Source organism: Nothoprocta perdicaria, unplaced genomic scaffold (assembly GCF_003342845.1).
Source record: "Nothoprocta perdicaria isolate Ctin4 unplaced genomic scaffold, notPer1 scaffold_226, whole genome shotgun sequence".
NCBI classification, from domain to species: domain Eukaryota; kingdom Metazoa; phylum Chordata; class Aves; order Tinamiformes; family Tinamidae; genus Nothoprocta; species Nothoprocta perdicaria.
The window spans coordinates 553,222-569,389 of NW_020455445.1; the positions used below are offsets into that span (position 1 = coordinate 553,222).

General features: G+C 43.5%; 1 protein-coding gene across 1 annotated transcript in view; it reads right to left on the minus strand.

The window, feature by feature from the left end:
- The window catches only part of L3MBTL3 (L3MBTL3, histone methyl-lysine binding protein), a 64,798-nt gene extending 50,135 nt beyond the window's left edge, over positions 1–14,663 (minus strand). The window contains exons 1-2 of the mRNA XM_026039263.1: positions 14,606–14,663; positions 7,599–7,710 (exon numbers count right to left, since the gene is read on the minus strand). Coding sequence (XP_025895048.1) covers positions 7,599–7,700 — 102 coding nt within the window. The 5' untranslated portion in view covers positions 7,701–7,710; positions 14,606–14,663. The remainder of the gene's footprint in view (positions 1–7,598; positions 7,711–14,605) is intronic.
- Positions 14,664–16,168: the final 1,505 nt, after the last annotated feature.

The following is a 16,168-nucleotide window of genomic DNA, read 5'->3' on the forward strand; positions in this document are numbered from 1 at the left end:
GCTCGCTGTTTCTCCACCCTCCAGCACTGCTGCACATCGTAAATAAACGGTAGCGGTCTGAAGGGGTCTGAAGTATCATACTGTGGTTTTGTTGGGGAGGCAAAGAGACCAAAAATTTCAAACATAAGTGAACTGATTAAAATGGAATAAATAAAAGTGGAGAGCTACAAGCTGCATGAAGGCAATATTGAGTAAGAGCCTCCGGAACAATGTGTCAACCAACATCTACTATGGAAGGCATGACAGAAAAAGCTGTTAGATGAATACTGCTTTATGTGTCAATGAAAAAAAAATCAGGGTGTATATAAAACTGTTTGACTGAGAAGTTAAAAAAAGAAGCAAAAAGCTCACACAAGGTTTCCACTACTGTGTCAATCCAAGCCAAGATCTAACAGGACCAACTCTTCCTCTAACCTCCGTACACTCCTCCAGGTGGCTGACAGGCTGGGAGTTTCAAGAAGGCAGCACAGACAGGGAGAAGGTGCCATTTAGCAAAGCCTAAAGCCCTACCAGAAGCTTTGAAAGATATAAAAATATGTTTGTCAGGAAATTCTTTAAGTATATAGATACATATATAAATACACATTGGATGAACGAAGAGATTTTCAATGTTATCTTTGGCCCGACCTTTCCTCATTAAAGCAAAACTGTAAAACACCTGTTGCTAGACATGAAGTCAGACCATTTCCAAGAACTTTTAAACAATCTCATGAAGAAGCTTAATTTACATTTCTTTCATGTTTAACAGGGAATAAACTTTAATGACTGTTGAGTATGAATTTAGTTCACTTGATTCCTGCCAAACACCTGTTTACATAATTGAAGTGACCATCGTGAAGATGATGCTCTATCCCAACCAGTGCAGTCAAAGGCCCTAAAGCCTAAAAAGGCAAGGAAGAAGAGAAAGCATCTCAACAGCCTTCCTGGGCCAACTTACACTAAGATAAACAAATACAGAAATAACATTTACACAGAAAATTTCACTGTCAAAGTTAAGTAACAGTGAGCCACAATGGCACAAATACACATTTTTCACATTACTGGAGTTCTTTTAGTTTAGCACAAAAATTTCACATGCCCCAGAAATGATGCCCTGACACACTTGGACTTCAGCTTTATGAGTGTTAATTTAACCTCAGCAACTAACAAATCAAGCACAAACTGGGGAAAACCAAATCATATAGATCAAACACTCTAAACCTTTCTCCATGATGAATTCTTCTTTAAGTATTAGAACTACCATCAGTGAACTATTCCTGATAATAAAAAATGAATTAAAATTTACATAGGGTTGAAAAATCATTGAGAGCAAACCTTTGTTTCCTGCAGGCACCTGTAGCACATGAACTAGGTCAGGTTGCAGCTGCCACTCAGCAGTAGTCACATACTTTTTACCAGTACTTCTAGTCAAAGCCCATTTCTGGATCTTTCTCAAAACTTTTAACTGCCCATTTACATTTATTCATAGTCACTTCATGCCCACTTGTTCTTAACCTGACATTGTTCTGCAGATTAAATAGCTTTTTTTTTTCACCTAATGCTTGCTCTCCGGGTATATATCTGAAGTGAGGAGTTCTTTGCTTTACTATGCAGCTTGGGAAGCACTCTCTAGCTTTATTTAGGGAACTTAAATGTTAAAAGAAGATCAGTTGCATTGCTCAACAGTTCCTAAAAATATTCAGTGCATTTGCGATTCAATGTGAGATAAAAATAAATCTGTAAACAATGAGATGATACCATATTGCAGATTAATTCTTAGAAACTCACATCCATAAGGAAAAAATACAGGTGATGCTGCAAGTGTCTAATCCACATGAGCAAAGAGCAGACTATTTCAGTTTAGGAGCAGTCCTGCCCCTTTATGAGTGTACAAGATCTCATCAATATCCACAGAGATCAAAGCAGAAGAAATATGGATTTCCACTAGGTAAGAACAATACTTAGGGGACAAAGTAGAAAATAAAAGAAAAAAAAGGAAACATAGTTAAAATGCAAAAAGAAAAGAAAAGAGGATAAAAGCATCTTAATGCACAGCTTTAAAACAAAATAAAAAATACAGCCAACAGTACCATCTACTGGTCAAGATTAGGACGAAGAGTCTATAGCAATAAATACAACCCTTATTTGAGCTCTGGCAATACCTTTGGGAGTAAAACTTACCYGGACCACASAGCAGTATGAGTGGAGCCCAGCTCWGGCAAACCAGCACTGCTACCAAYATCCAAAGCAGAGGTATGTTCTCTGTGCAGRTGTGTTAGTTCAAATCAACTCAAACTTACACAGCAATCTGCCAAAGGACCCATAAGGTCCAAATGGACCAAAGGAATCCAGGAATGCAATTCAAAAACTAAGCTCAGATCTCTGGCTAGCAAACAAATATCATCATTCTTGATTTTAACAACAAACTCTAATGATTTTAGAGGGGCTGTTCATACTAGTTAAAGCCCATTTAGACACCTTACAGTTACTTCTCTCATTAATGCAAACAAATCAGCTGCAGATACTGAACGGCCAACCATGTCCTGCTACATGCCAAACTATTTTTAAAACATTATTTAAGTCAAGTAAGTGTGAAAATGCCGTAACTTGTTCATTCAACCACTCTGATTTTTGTGTGTGTGATACAGGCTTTACATCAGATCAGATACTATTTCTTTCCACAGAACCCCTGCCTCAGGCATGAGCTGGAGAGTATTCAGAAAATGAGGCAGCTGATGGGTATTTTTATACTCTCTCTTCAACCAGTAAAGCCTGTCTTATCTTTTACTCTACGCTATCCAATACTAATCAGAAGTTTATTTTCTGTTTATTTGAAAAAAACAAAACAAAACATATATCTTAAAGAGCTTTAGGCATTCTTAACAATTTCTGTTACAAGGCAATGCAAAAAAATTCTGTAACAAAAACACTGTTCTCAGCCTTTTACGAAAGAAAACAAAAATGTCTTTTTCTAGCCCTTAATTGTTCTGAAAATTCTCCTCTCAGTTTATTTCAAAGCACTCTGCAAGCATGCAAACTCCAAAGCTTTTCTGGTCATCAAACTTTGATTCTTTCATGTATAAATAAGGTTAAGAAAATGAGTCTCTGTACCTAGTTATTCTCTTTCTTTAACTATAAGAAAGGATCCAGAAGGCACACTCCCACTCCGACGAGTACAGCAAAAACAACTTGATTGGGATCCAAGGCTATTTAGGGCTGTCTGTATCATAATCAACAGAGATTAAATTGCGCWGCAAGATCAATGGGCAGCCCAGGTCCCCTGCCACCAGAATCATTCATGTCTGTCAAGATGCCCTCAACAAGAAAGTCAGGTACTTAATCTTCAACTGATTTTAAGATACTTCAATATCCTGAAGTCTTTTGTACCAAAAGGAAAGGGTTTTGTTACCTGAATAGGAACCATCAGGCTGAATGTGCTGTTATCAAATCACAGCTTTCCAAAATACGTAGAAAAAGGAAGAATCTCTCATCACTTCTTCACTAAAATCTTAGGTATTGTCCACAAACATYCCCTCAGCAAGAGGTACTGGTATTGGCCCAACAAACCACTGATAATCTCAAATCTGCTCTAGATTAACTTGTAGGTACTTTATCCTTAGACAGCCCCCTTCTCTTTCAATCTTGCCCTCCTCAGAGGGCTCCAGAARCAGTTTAATACCGGGGGACTTCTCCATACCTGTCCCTCCACTGCAAACGCCGTCTGCCCTGCTACTCCCRTCTGACTGGAAGCAAAGACACGTACAGAAGGGGACAGGGAAGCTGGCGGCAGTCGGAAGCCACTGGCTCCCAGGGGCCAAGGCCATGGTCCTTGATCCAGACTGTCACCCACACAGCATCTCTGGCTGCATCATTTCGGCCAGATTATTTCTAGGTACTGGACACTAATCAGGGTGAGCCCACACAACCGACAAATACAGGGGAATGGCTACTTGCCAACATTCTGGTTTAAATGACTTATTCACCRCCACACAGGAAGACTGTGGTAGAAGGCAGTGCAGAACTAAGCTTTTGTGGGATTTACCTGCATTAACCACAAAACAGTTTTGTTTCTTCCTGAAAACCACTGCCTGGATCATGACAAGGCTTCCACCATCCGCAGTAAATCAGGCCATAGACAGCCACTATTTACTAAATAATCACACGTCAGGACTTTTTCTTCTGTGTTAAAATAGTATGTGATCGCATACGTAAAGACTGTATCATTTGCACACATGAGGACGCCAAATTAAGGACAAAAAGCAAACTTAAACCTGTCATTCCTTAATTTGACTCTGTAGTCTTAGCATTTTCTTCTTTAAATAAAAAGTTAAAATCATACTATATTACAATGCAAGGTTTTAATCAAAAATCAGTGGCAATGAAGATCAGCTTGCAACGGAAGGACATTAGTGCTCCCTGTGAAAAAAACACTGAGCCAGTAGGTGCATCTGCTGGAGCTTGCCTGTGGTCACAGTATCTTTTCTGCYTTGTTTCCCTGCATTCCCCTTCCCCACTTCCCGAGGGGAATCAAGCTTCCCTCCTGCCGCCTTCCTGGGCACCAGGTACCCACCTAAGTGCTTGCTGGTGGAGGATGTTTCCTGGGGAAACTCGGAGGGCCTCTCCCTCCGCAGAGGAAAGGCTGCCCAGACCACACATGTGGCACGTGCCGCTGCGTGACAGCGGCACAGGCTTTGCGCCGAGCCAGTGCTGTGCTCAGTTTGCACCTGAAACTCCACCAACATTTCTACTCCGTGAGAAAAAAATAAGCTCTTTTCAGATGTTAGTTAGCTCCAGCTAACCTGAGCGGAATTCCAGGAGAGCAGGGAAAAGAGGCACTTTACTGTTTTGGGTGGCYGCAACACAGCGCCCTGAATCACGGCCACCTTCTTGACTCGAATGGAAATACCTGGCACCGCTCTACTGAACTGGCCACTATTCTACAGTTCATGTTCTACTCTTACATTTGTCTGTCTTATTATATTAGCTGCCCTACTTGAATTTAGAATCATATTTAATTTTATCTTTTTCTCAGATTAATCATAATTTGCAAAATGGGAACGATGAGCAAAATTCCATCCATGCAGTACGTGACAGTTCACTTTCAAAACACAAGGCTAGAAAATAAGCTTGTGCAGAAGTTTTTCATAACCTTCTGTCAGTAGGAAGTGGTAGGAAGTGATCGTAAACTCGTGCAGCTTTTCCAATTTAATGAACACATTTAAATGTTGAACTGATCGTGTGTCTGCCTGAATTCAGCACATGCATTTAAAAAAAAAAAAAGAGCATTTCACATTTAATATTCACACCATGCAGAAGTAGCTGGTAAGCACTGATGTATTTCAGATGAGTATTTATTACTTAGTCTACCACATAACAGCATTCTGTAATTTGTGAACTATTTTAAACTCTACTGGAATTCAAGCTTTCTGTTTTGTTTAAATATCTTGCAAGAACTCCTAATACACAATACTAACATTTTCTCTTTCAGTCCTGGGCACACTGTTCTGTACAATTTCTAGTTCTCCCTCTCCTCTGCATAATTTGAAGTTCTGGCATTTTTCATAACTAATCCATATCTATCTGGCACACTGTAYGCTGAAAGCAGCACCCAAGAAATATGCTAGACGCTTCTCAGTGTTGCCCAGTGACAGGGCAAGAGGCAAAGGGGAAAAACTGAAACACAGGAAATGCCATTTGAAATAATTAAGCAAAAAGTTTTGCACTGCGAGGGTGGTTGAGGACTGCAGCAGTTTGCCACGAGAGCTGTGGAGCCTCCATCCGTGGAGACACTCAAAACTCGACTGAACACAGCCCTGGCCCCCTGCTCTAGCTGACCGTGTTGCCAGAGCTCCGAGCAGGGGCAGCAGATCAGATCATCTCCAGAGACCCCTTCCAACCTTAACAATTCTGTGATCTATAGACGTGCCCAGTCTTTCACTCACTGCTACCTAATATTCCCTGGATCAGTAGGTTAATTCTGCATTGCCGGAAAATATTCTTTCTTTAATAAGTTTCAGAATGATTCACTTTCAATTTCTTTCAGCATTCCTTTTAATCTTGCTTTATTGAAAAAAAAAAAAAAAAAAAAAAAAAAAGAACAGAAAGTTTCCTGGACTCTCTCTGTATCTTTCATTATTCTGTACACGTTACCATGTCACCTCTGACTGCCTCCTTTCTAATGACTGGACCAAAGAAAGATTCTGTCTTCAATACTATGTTTGTCTTTCACACAATACAGCTTATTAAAACAAAAAGGAATTTTAAAAGTCTAACTTATTAAAAGACAGAGAAGAAATTATTGGGGATGTGAAGTGTGATGCCAGCCTTCACAGCAGGAACCGCAAAGCAGTGAAGTTTCAAATGCTGAGAAAAGCGAGCAGGACAAGTACCAGAACCACACGGAACTTTAGGAGCGCAGATTTGGGCTTGTTCCGAGATCAGTATCGCACAGGAGGCTGCCCCAAAGGGTATCCTGGGGTCTGATTATCTCCAGGCACAACCTCCCCACAGCACAAGCAMGGTGCATGTGAAGGTGCAGTAAGCGAAACAAACAGCAAAGGCCAGCATGCATGCATGGGCTGCCCAGCATATTGTTCMAAAAAAAACAAAAGTCCGTGATTGCATTCTGTAATTCTGTGATTCTGAAAAAGACACTTGAAACACATCTCAAGATAAATCTGAGTCTATCTTGAATCATTTTTTTGATTCTTTACTTCAACAACATAAATTCTATTGGACACTAAAGTATATAAAAGTTTCTTTAAAAACATATTCTTGTTGAAGTGATTTTGTGAGATTTTATTTAAAAATTAAACTATAAGAAGACCTCATCAATGTTAGTATAAATGGAATTATGTAAAAATACTGATTTCACCCAAGAAGAAATAAGTGCAAAAAAACTCTAACATCAAAGCTGTGATTTTAATTCAAACAGCTGTATATCTTCTGAGAATACTGTAAAAAAGTATCAAATAAATAAATATTTTAATACATTAGTATACATACCACTTTCATATATTTAATAATATATATTATTAAGATATAATACTGAAATAAGACATAAAATATTTGAAAATAAAAAATGCTGGAATTTGCTTCAGTGATGAGATAGCCAGTTTGGAAAACCTAAGTATTATCCCAGTATTATTTCAATTTCTAAAATACACCAACATCAGAAGCTCTAACATTCCTCATATTTCAAGGCATTCACACAACAAAGGTACAAAAGAATATATTTTAGAAGAGAAAAAAAGAACTATGAATTTAATACCGGAAGCATAAGTGACTGTAAAAGATTCTTACTGAAAGTATTGTACTTTCAGATTAATGATTTTTCACACACAACTTCTGAGCCGTTGTGAATTTGGGGCCTTTGATTACTTCTGTCTCTACAGTGAGGCAGTGCTAATTTACACCTTCCCACAGGGATGACATTGTCTTTGCCAGTACTAGGAACTGAATCAAGAAACTCCAGAGCTAAAAGCTAACATCTACAATCCCTGAACTCTGAGCTGTGTGTTTTATTCATAAAAGCAGACAACGACATGCCAAATTGTGAAATAAAAACTTCAAATGCAAAAAGAATGTATTTCTCTTATTAAAAAAATTACTTATCTTACCTTTAGGTCACTTCCTGGCAAAGTACCTATCCCATCTTTCCAGTCCATAGCACTAAATACATCAAACTCTTGTCCATTCCCACTAGAGGCAGATTCATTCATGATGCATGTACTAAAAAAAGATAAAAAGAAAAAAAAAAAAAAAAAGCCTTTACCTGAAAATAAAAGACTAGTATCAAATTGACATTGATTGACAATTTACACAACTAAGCAAAATGCTGGTAGTAGAAACTAATGTAATAAAAACAACAGCAAATCTTTTGAACAACTTAGAAAACAGCATCAAATGTACACACTACTTATTAATGAGGCTAAATGGGAGAGAAATGAAAACCACTAAAGTGCAAATAGATTGACATTGGGCAAACACGTCCTAGGCACACGTAAGACGACCTGATGTTCTGAGGAATGCAAGATGAATATATGCCTATAGTAAACACCTTAAAAACGGATTAAAGTAACAAGCTTTCCTTAGCATCTGACAACATGCTTCACTGCAATTAGAATTRAAATTTCAAACTCAGTTTGAAAGTCTTGCTTTGTCCCTGACTCGGGACACACAAATATTCCTCGTCTATCACCATGCAAYTTCACCAAATATTGGCTACTTCTTGTAAAATGTCTTTACATGTAGGCAAGCGTATGAACTCAAGAGAAACAGCTGTTTTGGGAGACTTGACTTTACTAGTCCTTCTGTTTTACCGCAGTGAAAGCAGAGCAGAAAATATTTGTTAACCRTTAGGAACGGCAGGTTTGGACACTCTTCTCTGATGTAAGAATATTTATCTCCAATCATTGGCATAAGCAACAGAATTACACGACACTTGCCACTGCTTACTGGCTGCGACCCGAATCCTGTCACCATCACAAAGACGATACCAGTTGTGCTGAACTGTTTTTAGCAGCCATTTGTGGTTATCACCAAGCTCTTCCTTTCTACTTCTTACAAACCCTTACAGTAATCTCTAAGTTTTTGGCTGGCACCAAATTTAGTATTTGTTCAGCCTGAAGACTGGCTCCATAATTTTCCTTGCTGAGGACTGCTGCACTATGCCTAATAGCTGAAATCATCTGTAGCAAAATAACATTGATTCCAATCTGTGAACTACCACCAAAAGCTCATTTCTTTCCAAATTTACACTCTCTCTGAACTTTCCTAACAAATACTTTCCAAGCCTCATATTCAGCCTGCACATTGCTTGCAAACTTTAGCTGCAAGTATCAGTATTTCAAATTCCAACAAGCAGGCAGSTTCCCCAGTCTGACCATTTTCTGTTTGATCTCTAAAAATTCCACTTGCAAAGCTGAAAAAAACCCTATTTTTTCATTAGAAAAAAAAATACCCATCATTTGAACACCTCCATTACTGACAGTCATTACCCTGAGTGCTTGCACTGAACACACTTCATTTCCCCACTTGCATCAGATTTTTGAGGTCCTCCCTACCCCACAGCACACTTTATTCCCTTCATCCTTCTGTTACGTGCAGCTCCTCCACAGTCACCAGCGCGACAGAAGCAGAACCGCGCTCAGWAAGCACGGCGGAGGGTGAAGGCTGCTGCTCTGCTCTTCACCTGGTGTGACAGGGCGGTTGGAGGTGGGACAAAGAGCTATCTGCCTATACACACAGGGTTTGGTCAAAACTTTATATGCTTCACAAAACAAATTTGAAGTAAGAAGGGCAAAATGGAATGTCTTTGCTATCTCTGATTTTATTATTTCTCCAYGCAAACGTATTGAAAACCCTGCCATTAATGCACAAAAATTCACTTGTAATATGCCAATAAATCTAAACAAATGTAGTGCAAACTGAGGTACTTCCAAACTCATAAAACTTGCCTTCTAAAATCTCTCCCAGGCAAAATCCATCACTACACCTTGTAGCCCCTCTTCAAATTCAACCTGAACAATCTCTATTTGACTCAAGAATGTAGCAGAGAGGAGCTCTAGTTGGTCCTAGGAATCCAGTGCTCAATGCCATAATAAACCAACACAGGTAGGCTTACACTGAACTAAAATGCAACATCATGGCAGAGATGTAGGTCCTCTTGGAAACACCAGACCTGCCTAAACTGCTAAGRACTAGCTGAAAAAAAATGGATTTATCCAGAAATCCACAAAATTTTAAGCACGTAAAAGATGCTGTTTAAGCACACGGGTATAATATGCTCCCCACAATTAGTCTGGCTAAGCAAACACAAGGTGGCATTCTATATTAACCAACATTTCTAAGGAATCTTAAATTATCCATCCAGTTAGGGGAACACTGCACTCAACCATTCTGCCGTTTACTTATTAGAAGTAAATAAATTTTTAAAAAATCTAATAAATTCAGCAGAAAGAACGACAAATAAAAGATGGGAGGGACTTTGAAGGCTGTGGGGAAATGCCCTCTTACTGTGGCTCCTGTGCCATGGAGTGAGACGCATTAGATACGCACCACTCCGGAGTTTCTGAGAGTGCTTCTCTCATACAAACATTTTGTAACAGAATCACTTGCAAAAAAAATCAATTGGTGGGGGAAGTYTATAGCTAAGGCTACTTATATAGGATGTAAACTGTGAAAGTCAAAATATAAACTGGCAATAGAATGGTACAGTGAACATTTCTCTCAAGAAAACTGCACAAATTTTAACTTAATTGCACCCAGCAAAGYTCTTGGTGTATTCTCTTGTTTGATATGGTATTCTTGTTTTCCTTCCAAAATTAATCCAACACTGAAAGTACAATTTGTACTTTCACCTACCAGTCCCCTTTTGAAGTCTCCCCAACAGCTCTGTGAGGGGCTGAAGAGGTGGCAGGGCACTACACACTGAAATGGATTTACYCAGAGCAGCTACATTTAACTAAGTTTTGGTTTCCAGCCTTGCTGAGTTTGAATAGACGAAAGATTGGGCCTCACAGGTCTAAATCCCGCTGCTAATGATGGTAAGGAGAAAGAAATAGACCAATTAAATCATTATAGCAATGAGGAATTTAAAAAGGAGGAAATCATTACCGTATCTACATCTAAATCACAGAACAAAGAAAACTACTGAATGTTTTATCTACTCATTTTCATCTTTAAAGCTGTGTTGTGGCTCTCTGAACTGGTATAACTCCTTTTATAATAAGGCCTTTTGCTATCATACACAGTTCTAGAAATGTAGTGAAAATAATAAATGAACTTGTGCCCRAAACAACTACAGCCCTGTGCTTATGTCTACCACAGAATGCCAGCTGAGGCCAAGGTAAGGACACAGAGTAAGAACATGGAGCATCCGTATTCCAAAGCCTTATCCAAAATCTACTATTGGGAACATAGCTGTATGACAGTCTTCACACCCATAAGCTGTAATATACACATAGGGATGTTTTAAAGCTGTGCGCTGCATTTTCATATTTCAACATTAACTATGTTTTAATGTATTTAATAAACGTTTCAAAAAGCACATAAAATTAGACATATTCTTTAGAAAAACATTCATTTTTAACAACTGGCTCAACAATAAATAGAATCATCCCTCACAGAACTGATGCTTAATGAGAATAACAGCATTAAAAATTAGATAGCTTCATTTAGTGGAGGATTCTCTATTTAAAGATTTAAAGCTAAGAAATAGCAGAAAATATGCCAATTAAACCTGCAAGTATTTTTTGAAATAATTACAGGGTTAGGAACTGAGTATGTCAAAAGGTAATAATAGGATTTTTTTTCTTTCAGTCAGTTCTTTAAAAAAACCACCTGACACCTACCCAACTTTTGAAAATGTAAGATGCCATGTGTGAAATGCACACAGCAGCAGCACACACCATTTCTTCTCACCAGAGTGGGCCCAATCCAATATAGGGTCACTCCGGAGCAAAGAGAGAAGATTTCAGAAGTAAAGCCATTAGGCAGCACGACTAGATGAGCAGAATAAGCTCATCTGTGAATAAGGATGTGTATCCCTTTCTGCATCCTTGGGTGCCTGTATTTTACTTTCTAGGGTTTCTGAAGCCACTCAGACAGGAGCGCCCAGGAGGTTCACTCCAGGAGAGTGTGCCTGCCTGTGCCTGCTCCCCAACTACCAAACTCTTGCTAGCAAAGACAAAAGCAAAGAGCCACAAACGGTCTACACAGACGGCGTGAGATCAGAGGGACACACACCGGCGGCAATGTCCGCGGAGATCCCCGCCACGCTCCCTGTTCTTCCCGGACACGCGTGGAGCTGCGAGACGCCAGTGGTGGCAGCGGAACAGCACGAGGCCGCAGCCAGGCGTTCTGTCCAAACAACGCAGCTGACTGCTTTGGTCGGGTGCAAGGAGGGGCCTGCTTAGTGACACATTAGTATCTGCAGTGACACAGCCAGCGGGACGGTTCTAACACTCACAGAATTCCCTTCTGTGGATCAGTGGGTGCAGCGCAGCCTCTAAGAGCAGCGAATGACTCCTCATTTCCAGCTAGTAGAGGCTGAGTGCTCAGATACTCGGGTTCATCTTGATTCTCTTTACCATAGAAGAGATAAAAACTATCAGGGCTGAATCATTAAACCTCTCTAAGCCACACAAAGGAGAATTATCTTTTTTTCACAACTTAAGCTCTATTTTTCTATTTTAGACAGACTGTGTATTAGGGTATCTTCATAATGACACTGAAGGCAGATGAAAACTTAAACCATTGTGCAAAATTGCAGCACAAGGAGAAAGATTTGCCGTTTTTCTCTTCTGTGCATTTGAGAACTATCTGAGAAACGTAAATTTCACTCTTTGGCTGTTACTCATGAAGTTTATTATAAAGAAGTTAATGTTAAAGACGAGATACGTAGGTTGGCAGTGTAGCCACTGAGGATCCAAATGCAAAATTCTTTGCCATTCTTAACACTCGTGGCAGTAAATGAAGCAGCCTCCCTGTCGATGGCATCCCTTTACACTATCCCTTCTCGCTGCAGCCGCTGCTACTCTCTCCTTGGCTGGATTCTCCAGGGCTGTGCGTACGCCTGTTCCTGCCCTGCAGGAGAGCAGCTCCCAAGCTTCTTCTCACAGAAGGAACCCGGCCGCGCGCRCTCCCAAACGCCTCTGCTGACAGGGACATGCAGCAGTGCCGCAGGAGTAACACTGCACCTGAACCTGAACCCGGTCTCGGCCGCACAGCCAGCACTGGTACCACTGCAGCACCGCTGGCAACGCGGGGACAAAGTCACCGCAGCCTTCACCTCCTGCGTCACTTTCAAATATCCACGGAACGCGCTCRTAACAGTGTCTGCCCCACTCCAAAGCCATCCAAAGTTGATCACTCGCAACTTTTATCTTGTTAGAGTTAACCTGCGTCTCAGAAAAAAATATTTCCTCTGAAACTTTAAAGACTTGAGTATCTGTTATTGCCACATGCATAAATGAACATAAACCTTAATGACAGTGAGACCTGAGTAGAACAAGTCTCAACTCCCATGTTGTTGCTTCTCTCAGTGCTCTGAGCCACAGGAAGCTACAAAGAACTTCTCCCTTTTTTCATTTGTGCCCCAAGCTCTCCCCTGCGCAGACACCTCTCTGAGAAGATCTATGCTGCACCAATCTTGACACTGATTTTCACCTCACCTATCTGGAGTTGTCTTTTCAAGGAGAAGTTAGCTCCGGGGTTAACTCATCGCACACCTAAATACTACGTCCGATACCTTCCTCTTCTGCCTGGTCTCACCAGCTTCCATGYGCTCCCCTGCCTTCAAATCGCTAATTCAGGTTCCTATGGCTAGGGATACCAGCAGGTTACGGCACTGCAAGACTTTTCCCTCTTTCCATCTCATCAAGAGTTCGCATTCCCRTCGTGATGAGCAACCCTACTCTTCCAGCCAGGGCTACACACACAGTCACTCATCCTCAGGAAACTCCACACGGCATCATCACCACAGTTCCTGACTCCCGTCACTTATATCCCACCATCCTGCTTATGAGCACTATTGGGAAAGACGAAGCGCAAATGGAGCCAACACCGTGAAGGCYAGGAGCCCCTCGGTGCTCTCCCACACACGGGGGGATGCTCAGTAACACTGAGCGAGTCCCAGGACGAGGTTCAACACGTGATCAGAAGTCACGAGAACTGTGAAGAGCAGCRCTCCAGACCAATCCAATAAACTGAAGTTACATGAAAAACATTGCGAGAAATCGAACTGAAGCACAATTAACAACCACCCAAATCGCAGCCAAAGCTCCTGAGTTGGAGAACCGTTCCTACTGCTTATCTGCCAGCTGCCTTCACGCGAGCACGAGGCAGCGTGCGGCCAGCGCTGCTGACGGTCACGTTACGGAAAACCCATTACCTGGCAGCGACAGGATCCGCACAGAGTGCCTTACTGCTTCCAACCGCTAGTCCAGGAGGCTTCTCCGACAGATGTTAATCATATAAGCTGCTGGGAAGGAGATAATTCCCCCGGTGAAAAGAATCACTTTCCTAAACGGCTTTTAAAATCCGCATGAAGAAAATCCAGCAACAATTTTGAGGATGGACAGCCTCCTGGAGAAGCAGGAACTGAAATTTTCGCACCGTAGGTTTTTATAACGCACGCTGGCCACTCTGTTTTAAGCGCTCCCATTCCCAGAGCACAACCAAAAGCAGGAGCCATCAGCCTCACTCTCCAAGGGAGACAGAGAAAATAAACATTGAGTCAAAGATGTAAGTTGGGTGTTAGTTAATAACATGGCTCACCCCTCATATACCGTTAAGTACCGTCAATTATGAAAAAAAAAGGGGGGAAAAAAAGAGGAAAAAGGGGAAAAAAATGGAAAGCTGTGGTAAATACAAGTGGAGGCGGCAGCGAGTGCATATTGAGGGGCCTGACTTCCAGGAAGTGGGAAGCGTTGCCTCAGGATCACGCTCGCTGCTCCCAAGGCAAGCTCCCACGGTCCCCGCGGCGGGATGGAGCGGGGGGGGGCGGGGGGCGCTGCGGGCCGCGCGCTCCCGTCCCGGTGCCGCCGCGGGGCCGCGTGCGCGGGGCCGGGTGCGCGGGGCCGCGCGGGGCGCGCGCGCGCGGAGGGCGGCGGGCCGGGCCTACCAGCAGAGGTCCCTCCTGGGCCAGTTTTGCGGCGTGTTTTCGCTGCTGCACTTGAAACTTTTTTTTTTTCCCCTTCCCTCTCCTAGAGAAAAACCGAGCTCAGGTCCGTATCTTCGGGAAAAAGGAAAAAAAAAAAAAAAAAAGAAAAAGAAAAACAAAACAGGGCAGGAGCGGAGAGGGCGCAGGAGCCTCCGCGGGCAGTTCCGCGGCCGCGGCRCGCAGCGCGCCCAGCCCTCACCGGAGCGGCGCTGGGGCGGTGCGGGGGGGGCTCTGAAAAGCGGTTCTCCAGTTGGCTCTGGAATTCAAAATTTCACTTTTTTCCCCCTTTTTTCCCCYATTTTTTTCTTTGTCCCCCAAGCGCTCAGCGCCCGGGGCGCTGCGGGCGCGGGGCCGCGGGTCGCGCGGGGGGAGGCCGCGCCGCTCCGCGCCGCTCGTGAGGAAGTTGCACAACTCGAGAGGGACGCTGCTTGTTTACGGGCTCCGCGCCGCTGCGCGCACACGCGGGCTGCGCGCACACGCGGGCTGCGCGTGGGGGGGGTTCTCATCATTTCCCCCCACCTTCCCAGAAAGGAAGGGGGCTCGGGATGCCTCCCCCCCGCCTTTTATTTAGTGCATATATTTTCAATCTTCTAATTCCCGCGAGGGGAAGAAGGCTTTTTTTTTTTTTTTTTTCCCTTAACTATTATTACTCTTTTCCTAGGCTGCGGCGGGGATTCGCTCCTCGGCCGCTCGCCGGGCATCGCCTGGCAGAAACATCCCCCCCCCGCCGCCGCTTCCCGCTCCCCTGAGGCCGAGGAGGAGGAAGGGGTGAAGGGGGGAAAATTTCGGTTCCCTCGCCCGCCCCCCCGCCCGCTCCCGCTCCGCGGCTCCTACCCCCAGCCCGCGCCTCCAGCGCCCGGCCCCGCGCGTCAACTTTGGGGTTTTTTCCTCTTTTTCTTTCTTTCTCTCACGCTCCTCTCCTGGGCGTCCGCTCCGGCGAGCAGGGAGGAAAATAAAAATTAAAATTAAAAAAAAAAAATAAGAAGGGGTGGTGGGGAGGGCGGAGGGGAAGGCGGGTTCGCGCGCGGCCGCGCGGCGCCGCCGCCGCCCCAACCGACTTTCCGCAACGCTCGTTTGCCTCCCGCGGCGGGTGCGCGCGCGCGCGCGGACCAACGGACGGGCGGACGGCGGCAGCGCCTGCCCCCCCACACCCAAAAAATAGACCCAAAAAAACAACTAAGCAAAACAAAAAAACCCCGCAGAGCTCCCCGCCCGCCCGCGCCGCTCCCCCCGCACGTTGGCGAGAACAAGTGTGTCCGTGTTGTGCGCGCCCGCGGAGCGGGGGGGGCCACCTCTGAACCCCCCCCCCCCGCTCCTCACAGTTCAGCCAGAGCAACTTGGAGAGAAACGCGGCCCTCCCATCGCCTCTTCCAACCCCCCCAAATTCGCGTGCACGTGTGCGCGCACTTAGCGCGCACCCTTGGCGCAAGCGTGACAGGAGCCGCCCGCCTCCGCGGAGCGCTGCCCGCCTGCGAAGGACTTTCCCGTTTTTCCTTTCTTTTTCCGCCTCTTCTTAAAAATAAT